Source organism: Amblyomma americanum, chromosome 6 (genome assembly GCF_052857255.1).
Source record: "Amblyomma americanum isolate KBUSLIRL-KWMA chromosome 6, ASM5285725v1, whole genome shotgun sequence".
In the NCBI taxonomy this organism is placed as follows: domain Eukaryota; kingdom Metazoa; phylum Arthropoda; class Arachnida; order Ixodida; family Ixodidae; genus Amblyomma; species Amblyomma americanum.
Genome location: NC_135502.1, coordinates 16,539,717 through 16,552,888, shown reverse-complemented (window position 1 = coordinate 16,552,888; position 13,172 = coordinate 16,539,717). Strand labels below are relative to the sequence as shown.

At 44.5% G+C, this 13,172-nt stretch overlaps 1 protein-coding gene across 1 annotated transcript; it reads left to right on the top strand.

Annotated features, from left to right (window-relative positions):
* Window positions 1-6,590: 6,590 nt before the first annotated feature.
* Window positions 6,591-12,284, top strand: LOC144136371 (acetylcholinesterase-like). Its single transcript, XM_077668647.1, has 3 exons — window positions 6,591-6,961; window positions 9,226-10,715; window positions 11,816-12,284. Exons 2-3 carry the CDS (start codon window positions 9,229-9,231, stop codon window positions 11,961-11,963), a joined length of 1,635 nt encoding a protein of 544 aa, XP_077524773.1. The 5' UTR covers window positions 6,591-6,961; window positions 9,226-9,228; the 3' UTR covers window positions 11,964-12,284.
* The last annotated feature ends 888 nt before the right edge of the window (window positions 12,285-13,172 follow it).

Genomic DNA, 13,172 nt, shown 5'->3' with positions numbered 1-13,172 from the left:
GTGCCACTGATACAGCTAGAAAGACCCTGTAACATTTAATGCTTAAAAAAAAACACTCATGCATAAACACAGCCGGTCAGCACGTGCTTCAAGTCGGGTTACTGATAGCGCTAAGCGCAGCCTTCTTCCTTTTGCTTCATGGTATTGCGGGCAAGCAAGGCATCGAGTTTGTCCTATTCTAGCTATGGGCCGGCTACAAGGTGATTTAGCCATATCTCACACATCGTGATATGGGATCACTCGTCGCTATCTCCCGCCCTTCTATGCGTCCTTTTTTTCTTTTTCTTTTGAAATTCATCTGAATATGAGCCTTGCACGCGCCCTTCGTTGCTTAACACGATTAACTTATTTTCCATTCAAAGGAAACACTTCTTGCGCAGTAAGTGCGCTAGGCTTCGCGATGATTGCGCATACAGGTAGATTTGCTTCACTACCATATCACAACGAGATTTTAAGCGGTGCGTTGCAGCTTGGATTTGCACCTTATCAGAGCTGTGAAAGCAGTTTCCACCTACAACATGAACTGGTGGGCGCGTTGGTCAGACATGTTCCTTGTAAAGCAGCGCAACAGCTGGAAGCCAAAAAAATCAGCGCTGCGTTTTGTCCCTTCCTTGTTTGGCTCCGAGCCGTGGTGCTGTTTTACAAGGAGTTTCCACCTAATGCCACGAAATTTTAATATATCACGAGGGAATACAGAACGAAAATGCCCTCGTAAATTATATATGATTCAATTATCAATCTAAATAATCAGCGTTTCAATGCAACATGCACCTTCTTGTTTTTATAGCAACTGATCTTAGTGTTACTCGTACATGTTCTGAGGTACTTAGAAAACCTAAATTAAACACACCAGGAAAGTTCTAGGCTGATCTGAATTATTCAGTTTTAGCGTGCCCGCATTTTTGTGCTGAGTGCGATACACTTCAGGAAACCTGAGTAGACTGAACGCGCCCATGGACGACGCCTCAAGCAATGTATACCCTGAGCGCTTCCAAACTAAGCTGCGATTAGTGTCCCAATCACAATTGAAATTTTTACAGGACACTGGCCTCATGTAACAGTGGTAGAGAAGCAATCACTTAAATCAGTAACTCAGGCGGAGCAATTGCTGACAGGCCACTGTTAGGCTAATCTCGCCTGTACTTTTACACCACCACAACCGTAATCGCCTATATACGGCATATTTTTTTTATTTAAAGAGAGGAGTGATAACACTTCCCCTATATATTAGCCGCAGTGCCATCAGGTGCACGCACAACAAATACAAAAAATGTCAGAGGCGTAAAGGCAATTTCGATATTACCGTCGTTGCATTACCGTTGGTTTAAAAAGCATCGATGTAAATATTGTTTCTTTTTGCTAATGACAACAAGCCCACTTGGAGACCTATATATTCAGGCATGTCTTTTTCTCTGTCTTTCAGAATTACTCCTCCACTTACACGAAATGAAAGAATGCAAGTCTAAAGCTTCTCGGCGCGTTAGCGCATAATCCGTCCATCTACAAACCTACTGCATATCGAGTTTTTAATTTTTCTTCTTATATAGCTCTATCGTATTCCCCTAGGTGAAATCTTTACTGGAACATCCTCACTTGCAATTTGACGAACAAAATTCTACGTGTTCTGTTTTATGAGACCGCTGGGCAAGCAGTGACGACGGTGCTACCGTGGGCATCAGCTTCCCCGCCTTCAGATGCCAGCCGTACGAGGTAGGAGAGAGAGAATAAAAATAGGAAACCAACCAGCATAGGCACGTGGGTGATGGCCATCTCGTCGAGACCCTATCTTCGCCCTTGTGCCACGTATAGCCTGACGAGTGATCAGCATCTCGCTTTGAGCGCTGCTCTCAAGGCTGCTCGAATGAAAGGCTACGTTCCCCGTAGCCTCCAGCTCTTCAGTCATAAGCGAGTCCTTAAAGACAGCTCATGCACGCCCGCTCCTTGTGGCCCCAGCCTGTCTTTATCAAGATACAAAGAAGTCTAATGGGATAATGCATCCTGACCCTTGCCGTAACTTTGTGCGCTATTGAGAGGAAGCCTCTGCGTTAACCTTCCGCCCTCAACATCAAAAAAGCAGCGTTATGGCTAGTGTGAGCAGACTTGCAGAAAAGCACGCTTTGAGTGGCGATTTCTTTTCGTCATCTTTTCCTTCTTTTCAGCCAGCAGATTTCGACTTAAACCAAGGCAAAATCGAATCATCCGCTCACAAGATATCCTTTCATTTCGACTACATCTCTGCCAGTGCTCTGACTTCGATTCCTCGAAAGTTAATCCTTGTTAGCGCTCATGATTTGGTTGACCCAGTGCAAGTGGTTGCGGCAGTCAGTTGCAAAGAAAAGCGTCGCTAGACCAACCAGTATAATTGATCAGAGCTTCGCCGCCAAAAGCTTATTGACCCTATTTCTTGCTGTATTGCCTCCTATTCCGCAAACGGTGCTAAGAAATTTGACGATGTCGGAGGCGTAAAACCAAACTTTATATTGCCCTCGTTGCGTGGCAGCTGCTTTCAAAAGCATCCTTTAAAATATCGATAATGGCAACAAGCGCACTTCAAGACCTACATTTTGGAAACGATGGTGATTCTATCGTTGCGTATAATTTGTTTTTTTGGTGTGTTCTGCTTTTTGTTCGGAAAAGTTCATTACGCAAATGTGGAGAGATTCTAGCTTTCAATACACTTTTTCTTGCAGATGACCTTGACAGTCAGAACCGCTTCTCATGCTTTAGATAGTCGGTTACCTGAGGGATCGAAATTTAAATATAGGCCCTTGTGAATCACATAGTTTGTTGCATAGCTACTGCAGAGATATGTAACCCTTGAGTGTTCGTCTGTTGTTGTCACCTCTTTCATCGAAGCTGCCGCTCGCTTCTATTTCCTGGCGTTTTTCTTTTTGAACAGTAATAGCCGGTGCTTCTCTTTCAGCCTACTTTTCGCTTCCAGCAGTGACAAACACCGACAGAAATCAAGGTAAAACGTAATAAGTGGCTGAAATATCAACAAAACGTAGAATTCACACTTGGAGACGGAGCGCAAGTCTTTTTGTTTTTATCGACTAGGAATGACCCTAGTATTATCTACATCAGCATCGATCGAAATAACTGCAGCAACCCTGGCCATCTTCTCTTTGGTTTAGTTCGATATTCCGTCTAAAGAAAAAATGCACCTATAAAAATAAAAAACAATAACCTGAATGCAAAACTGATTAAGCAGGTGGTTTAGCAGTTCCCACAATGTGGTCGCGTAATTCCTTTTTCTATTTATTGCACGTCCGATAGGCGTTAAGTTCAAGGAAAGTAGCCCACGTTTTTACGCCGATCTACGCGTGAGCCTCTGTTGGCAAACCAAGAGATGTCCAGATTAGGTAATGTGTTTACGAGTGCAGCATGCGTAGGGCTTATGCCCAGAGAACGCCGACGTACAAACGTGCCATGCATGCTCATCAGCGTTCACAAATACGTCGCTGTTTTCGGATCAAGACACTCACCCTCTGTGGCACGAAATAATGAAATGGGTACAGTAAAAAAGGAGTTAGTGACGCTACCTTCTTTTCTTCGCCTCGAGGCTGGCGCCAGTCACGCGGATCAGCCGCTTCTTTTTTCGTACCAGGCAGCCCGTCGAGCGTCACTCGCTGCATCCATAAGCTCTCTCTCGCTATTGAAGTGCCGTAATCCACGTTTGCTCTTCTGCGGCCCTTGCCGCGGTGGCTTAGTAGTCAGGACGCTCGCCTGCTGAGCCCGAGAATGCAGGATCATTTCCACCGTTGCGGTAGCCACGTTTCCGCTGAGCCAAAATGCTAATTATACCCGAGTGCTGCGCGATGCCACTGAATAGTAAAGAAAACCAGGTGTGCCAAATTAGATCGGAGCCCTCCGCTACCATATTTCTTTGTCTTCCATCTTTCACTCCTCGATTCATCTCTTCCTTCACGGCACATTTGGTGTATGCGCTGTGAGATGACACATTTCCTGCGCCTCTCTTTTCTTCGAAACCAATTTCGCTTTTAGCGGTCTTCACCGGTATTCGCGGCGCAAAACGAACGGATGAGTGTTGATTACGATGTACGAAGCCCAGCGCGAAAGGCTACCAGATGAACACGCGGTGCGGGAAGCTACGGCCACAGCCGGGTGGTCTAAGGCAGTGGGATGCGAAGCTGATGTTTCCGCTGCTGTAGGTTGATATCCCACTCTGGGCTGAAATATTTTTTTCCGGGATGCCATCCGAACAAAATGTTTCTGAATGTTTCGGATAAGTTTGCCCTCATGTTTGGCGTCAGGTTCACAATCGGCTTCAGTGTTGGGCTATGTTAGGCTTCGTTTGCCGATAATAGGAACTAAATGCATTTAATCTATAAAATACTCGTTAACGTGCAAAGATAGATGCAATAATAGATAGTAATTACAACCCAGTGACCACTAAGGTAAGAAATGATCAATTTTGCACTATTGAAAACCCGTGCGCAAGTCTAAAGCTTCAAAAGCTTTCTATGAAGGAATTTGGTAAGAAAGCGGTGGTAAATTATCTTGATTTGTAATCACGTACTAGCAGCTATGCCAAAAACTGCCATCGCCAACGTGCTTGGTAAGCTGGAAATTGGATCCACGAGCCATTTTTAAAGAGTTTGCCCCATACAACCCGGGAACCAGGCAATGAGAAATCCTGTCTCATTGGGAAACCTGTGGCTAATTATCAGACGGCATTGCGTGCAGGTGGGTCGAAACCCGCACCTACCACATACGAGATAAAGAAAGCCAAACCACAGAAAACGTATAGCCTCAAAGAGTGCGAGAATCACCATACGCGGCCAAACCTTCGTTGTTCAGGAGGAAACAACTTCTCTAGTAAATAATTTCGTTCTTAGAAGGAGGTCCTCCTTTCTTCAGTCTTAGTTTGAACAGAGTGTCTCCGAGCTTGGTACTGTACTTGCATGCCCCTAATGTGTTAATCTCATTCGATTCGATATGTCGACAACGCAACGTTTCAGGTGTTTCCTAATGTGTCTGGATGCTATTTTGACAACATGTTTTCGTCCGTTCCTGAGGAGCAGAAGTTGCCACGAGCGAACGACATGAAGCCAGCGGTGATGCTGAACCGGTTTCCTTCTCTGTGACTTTGCGATGTTTCTTAACACTGCCCGTCGGCAACTGGACCGGTTCCAAGTTGTGAAGATTTTTGCGTTTTTCTCTTTGTAGAAGCTAATTTGAAGCAATCTACGTTCGGTTACAAAAGTTTACCTGATCAAGACTCATGCGCGCAAGAAAAAGACAATTCTTTTTACGCAGCTACCCAAGCTAGTCGCCTCAAATGGCGGCGAGTATGAGAGCGCATGCATGTTCCATCAACTGATTTTGATTGCAGGTGACAGGGTTGCGAGGCAGCGCTACAAAGAAAAAAATAATGATTTCCGAGTATAGAAAACGAGTAAACATTCGCCGTCAACTGTACATTCACCGTAATTAGTGCATCTATAAAGGCTTAAAATAATTTGCTTTTTAGATGAGTGCCGAGGTAGGGGCAGAAGTTTAAAAGACGTAGGTGTCTGCATCAAGCAGAAAATGTAGACCGTTTGGATTTCACACTCGCATTTCGCTGCTGCATGTCGGGCTACGTTAGGCTATATTAATAAATTGTTGCGTTTACAGAAACGTGTTACCCGCATTATTGCAAAAGTCCCTCGTTATTCACACACAGCAGAATTGTTTAAGAAATTTAACACAATTGTTATAGAGTCCTTATATTATAGACTAATCCGTCATTACAAGTCGGGAATAATTAAACACGACAATTCTTTAGCAGCGCTAGCCGGACTTGCTACGAACTATCCTGTGTATTGTACAGGAAATTCGGAAAAGTGAAAAGTTGATGTATGCCGCACAAATTACGGGAAACAAATGTTGAAATATCATCTGCCAGCTATCCTGAACGAACTGTCCCGTGAAGATAACCGAGATGTCTTAAACAAATCGTGCAGCGATCTACGCAGTATGTTCCTCTAAACTAAGAAATATACGTGGCAATGTAGAGAGTTTCTTTGTTTTGTTTGTGAAATATGCGCAGATCTACGCAGTATGTTCCTCTAAACTAAGAAATATACGTGGCAATGTAGAGATTTCTTTGTTTTGTTTGTGAAATAAGCACAGTCACAGCGATGTGTGTTATTTTGTTCTCGTTTTTTCTTCACTTCATTTTCTTGCCGTGCATTTTTTTTATTCTTAGCCACTTCTGTACACTACATTTTTTTCATGATCCGGAAACTCAAGTTTGTTTGCCTTTTGTTATCTGCATTTTTCATTGTTTTTTTTTTGTACGCCTCTCTGGCTTGTGGACGGCTGCGTTTTCTGCTAATTCACTGCCTGTATTTCATAAATTCTGCGTTTTCCACTATATTTTTTGTAAGGAGCACGGACCTCGTTAAGCCACCTTTGACTTTTTGTCCGTGCCTCTAAGCATCTCAGGATGTTGGAATAAACTGATTTGATTTGTAAGTATAAATATCTGCCAACGTGTCAGTGCTCGACGGTTTCGTGTTATTTATGCGATATGCTAATACCACATTCCCTGTGTGCATATTGCTAAAAGGTAAAACCAATTTGACATCCTAGGTACGAATACTCTAGTCAGGCGCGACAAAACAGAAATGTGCCCTTGTTTTCGTTGCCTTTTCATTTCCTTGTTGTTCGGGTCCCCTCGTGCTGCCGGTTGCGAAATCGCATGATAACAGGAGGCCATTAAACACCCTCGCCCTCTAATGATCTGATGCGTGCGAAGGTAGGGGAGCATAGAAACACGCTCAAGGGCATAGAGAGGGTCGGAAGCGAAGGCTTCCGACAAAGTACAGCCGACTGTAACGGGAAGCATGGCATTTACTCTATGTTCTCAACGACAGCGGCCAGATACTGCTGAAGCGAACTGCATAGCGGCTTGAATTGTCTCCTTGCAAAACCGTCGCGGCATTGACTTCAGGTGAGGATGCTCCTCATGGCAAATTCTACGCCCCACGCTATTAAGTTTTCTGGTGATTCTGAGGGTAGCCTTGTTGGCAGACCTGATGTCATATTGCGCACAGTACTGTTATTAGCGCATGTGTGTTTTCTTTTTGGTGTTCTCTTCTTAAAGCCTTTGAATCCAGAAACGAGTACTGCTAATGGAGACGCGCAGAAACGTAGTTGTTCTGGGAAAAGATTAAATTTTGAGAAGTGGTCAGAAAAGTAACGACGGACCGTCACGCGAAGTGCAAGAAAATGCTGAGATAATTCGGAAACGGCAAACACAGAATATTTTATTCACTGCGTAGTTAACTAAGTGTCCTCAAGGGTTTGGAGCTCACGCTTTGCCGCATGCCGGTGCATATCTGGGATTTGGTAAGTTTATGTTTGCCGGATATTCGCACCGGTTCTTTCCTGTTCTTCACGAAGGAAATTTTAAGTATTCAGAGTGTAGGTGACCGATTACACTTCCTGTTCTTTTGCTCCTCCGGATTAACCTTGGGTGCAACGCGTGTAAGTGCAAAAAGTTAGTAGACCGCGCGTACATTACAATGCGCAGTTGTCTTTTACGGTGTTTGCAAAAAATGAGTCTGCCCTCTAGCCATTGCAAGTACTAGCCGCTTTCTGAAAATCACCTTCCTGCTTCTAGCGGCCAATCAGCGGGCAGATAAATCTCAAGGTTCTAGCGCTGCAGTGTCAGATCAGTGCAGGTTTTATTTGAGCATTTATTCTACTGCGTGTATATTTCGTGCGACATTGTACCATGTCTTTCAAGGAATAGAAGAATAGAGAGCATGAAGAAAAGAGATATGGAGGAAGGTCATGTACATGGAGAAAGGGCTGGTTTTATGTACTACTCATGGCAATGATGCTTTTGTGGGTGAACACGCATTGTTTCGTTAATAGGTGATCACAAAGTGAAAATGGAAGGGGAAAGCCTCAGGGTGCTCGCAAGTACCAAGAACCATCTGCCCACCCTCTCTCTACCATTACCTAATAGGTAGCACGTCTTAGTGTGAGTGACAGTGAGATTCTTACATCACTTGAATGAAGCCTGGTGGGATGGCAGCGGGGGGTGAGCTGGTAGATAAGTTGACTGAAAAATGAGTAGGCGGGTAAAGCAAGGCTAGAGGTGCTTACAGCGTGAGAATGATGGTTCTCGCTGGACCCTGCTTTTCTTGTAGAGTTATTAAGGAGAGGGGTATGTCATGAAATGAAGATTTGTATTATTAAAAATATCGTGATAAAATTAGGTGCGCTTATGTGTTTTTCTTCCTGTTTTGAAGAATATAATAAGCTTCCCTATATCAGTTATTTTCCATGCTATAAGAAAATAAAGGAATAATAATTAGTTAAATCTTTACGGGTAGTTAAGACACTTTTTTTCTGCATTTCTTGGGTTAGACTGAAATGAGGCTGTATCCAAAGACCTGCCATGTGGAGCTATGCTAAATATATTTTTGTTTAGTTAGATCATTATATAAAAATGCTAAATTTTTTCGAAGCACCATAATTATCAAGTATGGTTAAGTGACATTATGGTTCAGGAAATTTGAAATGTTTGACTCGGCCAAACAAAAACAGCATAGCTAAGCAATTTAGTTCTTTCTGAATTGAGCATATAAGATTAATTGAAATCGCGTTAAATACGTAATAAAATCTTACAATAAATAAAATAAAATAAAATAAACACGACATTGAGAAAATCGCATTTGAAGAGCGCGCGCCAGCCATTCAGAGGCCGTGGTAGAGGCCTCAAAAGAAGAGTGCAATTCGGACGTTCCAAAAATATTTCCCAGTAGTGAGTAATACCAGGTTGTGCGGAAGGGGCCCAGCTTTCAAGAAGAGAATGGCGGCCATCGGAGACGCAGTCGTGGGAAGTGACGAGCCCAAAGTCCTGCCGCATTTAACTCTGAAATCGCCATTTCCGAGCATTGTAGTTGCGAAATATGTAGATATTTTAGTAGCTGGAGGTTGAATATAGACCTTGAAACTTTTAGGCAGCAACTTTAGAGTGTGTTTGTCCCGAATATGCCACTTTTGCCAAGTCAAAAATTTCGCATTTCTTGATAATTTCAAGACCCTCGTCTCCCCTTAAGCTTGATGTCAGCACAGTGTGAATAGTGTCAACATAATAGGCATAATGCGATGCGTTTGTATCCATCGACTGAGACCATAGCATATTCGCTCCTCTGGACAACTCAAGCATAAAACAATAATTTTCCGCGCCTTTTGTTCCAGAAAATGCTTTTCACAGCGTGGTCATGCGTGATCTTCGCTTTCCTTGGTGCAAGCAGCCAAGCAGATTCTGATGTGACCGTCAACACAACTACGGGGCGTCTGCGAGGTACTGTTGTCGCTACAAATAACGGACAAGTGCGTGCTTTTTTGGGAGTTCCGTTCGCAGAGCCACCACTAGGACCAGATCGTTTCAAAAAATCGAAGCAAAAACAACCGTGGGAGGGAGTATTCAATGCAACCTCCCTACCTCCCATGTGCTCGCAGCAGCCCCTACATTTCAACAACTACTACAAGGTCAGGAAAATTGATCCTACATCAGAAGACTGCCTTTTCCTCAATGTATTCACGCCTTTAGAGCCCGAGTCATCCCTAAAGCCCGTTGTTGTCTACATTCACGGCGGCTTCTTTTCCTACGGTAGCATTTCCATGAAAGTCCATGATGCATCGGAACTTTCGGCCAAGGGAGACCTGGTTGCCATTACCATTGCTTACCGGCTCGGTCCATTTGGGTTTCTCAACATGGGCACGGAAGATGCGCCGGGTAACATGGGTCTTCACGACCAACTAATCGCGCTGCGCTGGATAAAAGACAACGCAGAAGCTTTCGGCGGAGATCCAGACCAGGTGACCATAATCGGCCAGAGCGCGGGCTCATTTGCCGTTGGGGTTCACTTACTATCACCAGCAAGCAAAGGACTCTTCCGTCGCGCAGTGATGCAGAGCGCGAGCCCATTCACAAGTACGCTCGTCAATAGCAAAGATCAGGCTAGCTACAGAGCGCGCCTCCTGGCGGAAACCCTCGGTTGCCGTTCGAGGGAAAAGGAAGACGTCAGTACTTCGGCAATGATAAAGTGCATGCGTTCTAAAGCCGTCGCGGATATCTTAAACGCATCTTCAACTTTTACTACTGAAGGTTTGGATAGCTTCTTTCCAGTTGTAGGAGACGAAATCATACCCCTGCCGCCCGGATTGGCACTGAAAACCGGGAATCTAAACGCACGTGATTTACTAGCCGGCGTCTCTGAAGCTGAAGGGGACGGTCTCATCGACTTCGTGGCCAAGAAGTTTCGTGACGACGAGGATGTCGACATCGACAAAAAGGCCATGATCTTCTTCGCTAAAGGTATGATGATCACGCTGCTGGACATCGACTCGAAGGAGATCATCGACCACTACTTTGGAGGCGCGCACGTTCAGGACGGCGTCACTGCCGTTCACGCAGCGGCTGACCTCTTGGGCGACAGCCAGCTCGGATGTCCCACATTGGGATTTGCCAATAGGGTGCTCGGCTCGAACACGAGCGTCTTCCTATATCAATTTTCGCAACAACCGTCCAAGATTGGGTGGCCAGAATGGGTTCGCCCTACGCACACGGACGAAATTGCATTTGCTTTGGGATCGATATTCAAGCTGGAAAACGACGTGTCTCAGCAGGACGCTGAAGGTGCAGAGAACTTCATGAAGATTATTTCTACGTTCAGCCGTACCGGGTAAGCTGATGACACTCTGTATTCACCAGTGTCAAATAGTGACGAAAGCGCCCAAGTTAAGATGTATACGGTCCCTCAGTCAAATAGCAAATTGCTGGCTGGAGGGATAGGGTAGAGGGATAGAAAATGATATGTTTAGAAAGTCCTGTGGGACAGGTGGGCGAGCAGCGATGCGTTTTTGCGTTCTTATCTCTCAAATATAGGCACTCCACGTTTTGTGTGCTATTGCAGTATTGTCATCTGCCCTTTCGTCGTTATCCTAACTGGCACGCAATTATACGAACTTAGTTTTAGAGCCTTGTATTTTGCGGGAAAAAGGCCGTGAAGACTAAATTTAAATCAGCAAAGAAAAAATGCCTGCATTTGGCTAAATACCAAGCATCACCTGTTGCTCCTAGCACGGATAACTATTTGATTGGCAGAGAGATAAACAACAAAGCTTTACTCTAACGCGCAGCTGTCGTAGGCGTTGCGATAAAAGCGCAGTTGCACTTGACAGCACGTTTCATTTCGCCAGTAACTCCAACCAGCGTGTGACACTTAGCTCAAAGTATTCAGACGACTTTCCTTTCAAAATTTATGTTTCTGTATCGACTTCGCAGCTCAGTTTTTAGCTTAGTGGCACTGAATGCCTCCCTACCCATTAGCGCTATCTCAGCGACTTCTCTGTTAACTTGTGCTCTGCAACTGACCAGTTCCCACAAGCGTGACACAACGCAAGACTGCTTGAGTTCCTTTTTCTTTAGAAGTCGCTCGTCATCTAATCACTGCTTTTTTGCGAGGTCATCTCCGGCCTTTGCATTCATATGTGAGATAGTTTTTAAGAACCTATGCACTAGCTTTGCAGTAATCTTGTAGGCAGCAGGCATGTGTAAGACTTCTGCGAAAATTAAGCACAAATGATACAAAGTAGTTTCCTTTCTATACTTAACACTTTGTCCCTAACATGTTTTCTCAGTATTAGAATGCAGATTAGGCAGCACATTCTAAACACAAAATTGTCTGGTTCTATGGTTTCCATACTCCCTAAAACACATTTTGCTGACTGAAAATAATCTGCGGAGGCGTTGCAACGCTTATCTTTTTTTTTTGTATTCCAGGGTGCCGGTGTTGAGGGACAACACAACGTGGCCAAAGCTCGACGAAAAACAACAATACATGGCTATTTCAAAGGACGGCAACTTCGTCAAAACACATTTCCTTCAGTCTGAATGCAATCTGTGGGAGTCAGCACGTCCGTACGACTAAATTGTGCGCTCGAAGTAGAATGGAGGAGTCCTCGACCGACTGTTTCTACAAAGATGAGTACTACAAGTGAGATGCGTGACATCAAAGAAAGAAACTAAAGGGTTACAGGACGACTATGGTGCGGCTGATGCGACATAAATATTGTGAGTCCGGTAAGGCAGAATGTACGCCTGCTTGCACTTCTCAAGAAAGATGTCTACTGTCCGCAGAGAACAGTACTCGTTTGCGCTTGTTCTTGCGTGTTTTATGTTCGCGTTTTTACGTTCGCGTTTCTGGCTGCTTGTGAAGCTCTGAAAAATAAATACGCATAATTTATGAAGACCTTTTCTTTACTTTATTTCTAAAATACTGCAGGCCATTTTTTTTCTTCAAGTTGGAACGGCAACAAAAAATTACAAGGGACGCTTGAGCTCCGCTTAACAAACTAAACGCGAAGCGTTCAGCTTCATAGTGCACTGAGACTGCACAAGCATGTACAAGGCTTTTAAATACAAAGGAAACACCTAGTTTGCACAGAATACTGATTTTATGTTATTTCTTCACGAAAATTAAAAACAAACAACTTTTGGCTACTATACTACAAGAGGAAAACGACTTAGAAAGCAGGCTAAATATGCGTGCCACACACAACTTTTTAGTAATCATTAACTGAATGCTTAAATTTTTCTCTCCTTCACATTGAAGAACCCTCTATATTCAAATCCAAAGACACATGTCCAATATAAAACACAACATATTGTTACGTCGCCGAAGATATTATGCCGCCCACGCATAAGATGAGCACAAAGAGTCAGAGGTGTCTCGTGCAGACTTAACAACTGGCACCCGCTGGCTTCAATCGCCCATTACGGGCTCAATAAACACATGCTTGTAACATCTCGGTGAAAAGTGCCGGCTATAAAGGTCACCAGAAGACGTATTCCCAGCTTGAACTTCGACGCAGTCGTCGCCTTACCGGCCTGCCACCTCCTGCGCCCATGATGTCCCTGAACGGCGACCCTCCGACGTCCAGGGACATCATTACCGGTAGCCAAGTTCTTTCGCGGGCTCAACCAGCTGCGACGTGAACGAGTGGCTTAGCCACTACCAGCGGGTAAACCGCTACAATAATTGGTCTCCTCCGCCCGGCTTGCCAACGACGCATTCTCCCTTGCCGACATGGCCCTAATGTGGTACGACAACCACGGAGGAGGTAGTTTAACCCCCTGG

What these genes read in the sequence shown, in the direction of transcription:
- LOC144136371 (XM_077668647.1), top strand. Translation starts at nt 9,229, where the DNA reads ATGCTTTTCACAGCGTGGTCATGCGTGATCTTCGCTTTCCTTGGTGCA. An exon ending in TCTACGTTCAGCCGTACCGG is followed by an intron (nt 10,716 to 11,815) that starts GTAAGCTGATGA and finishes TTTGTATTCCAG; the next exon opens with GGTGCCGGTGTTGAGGGACA.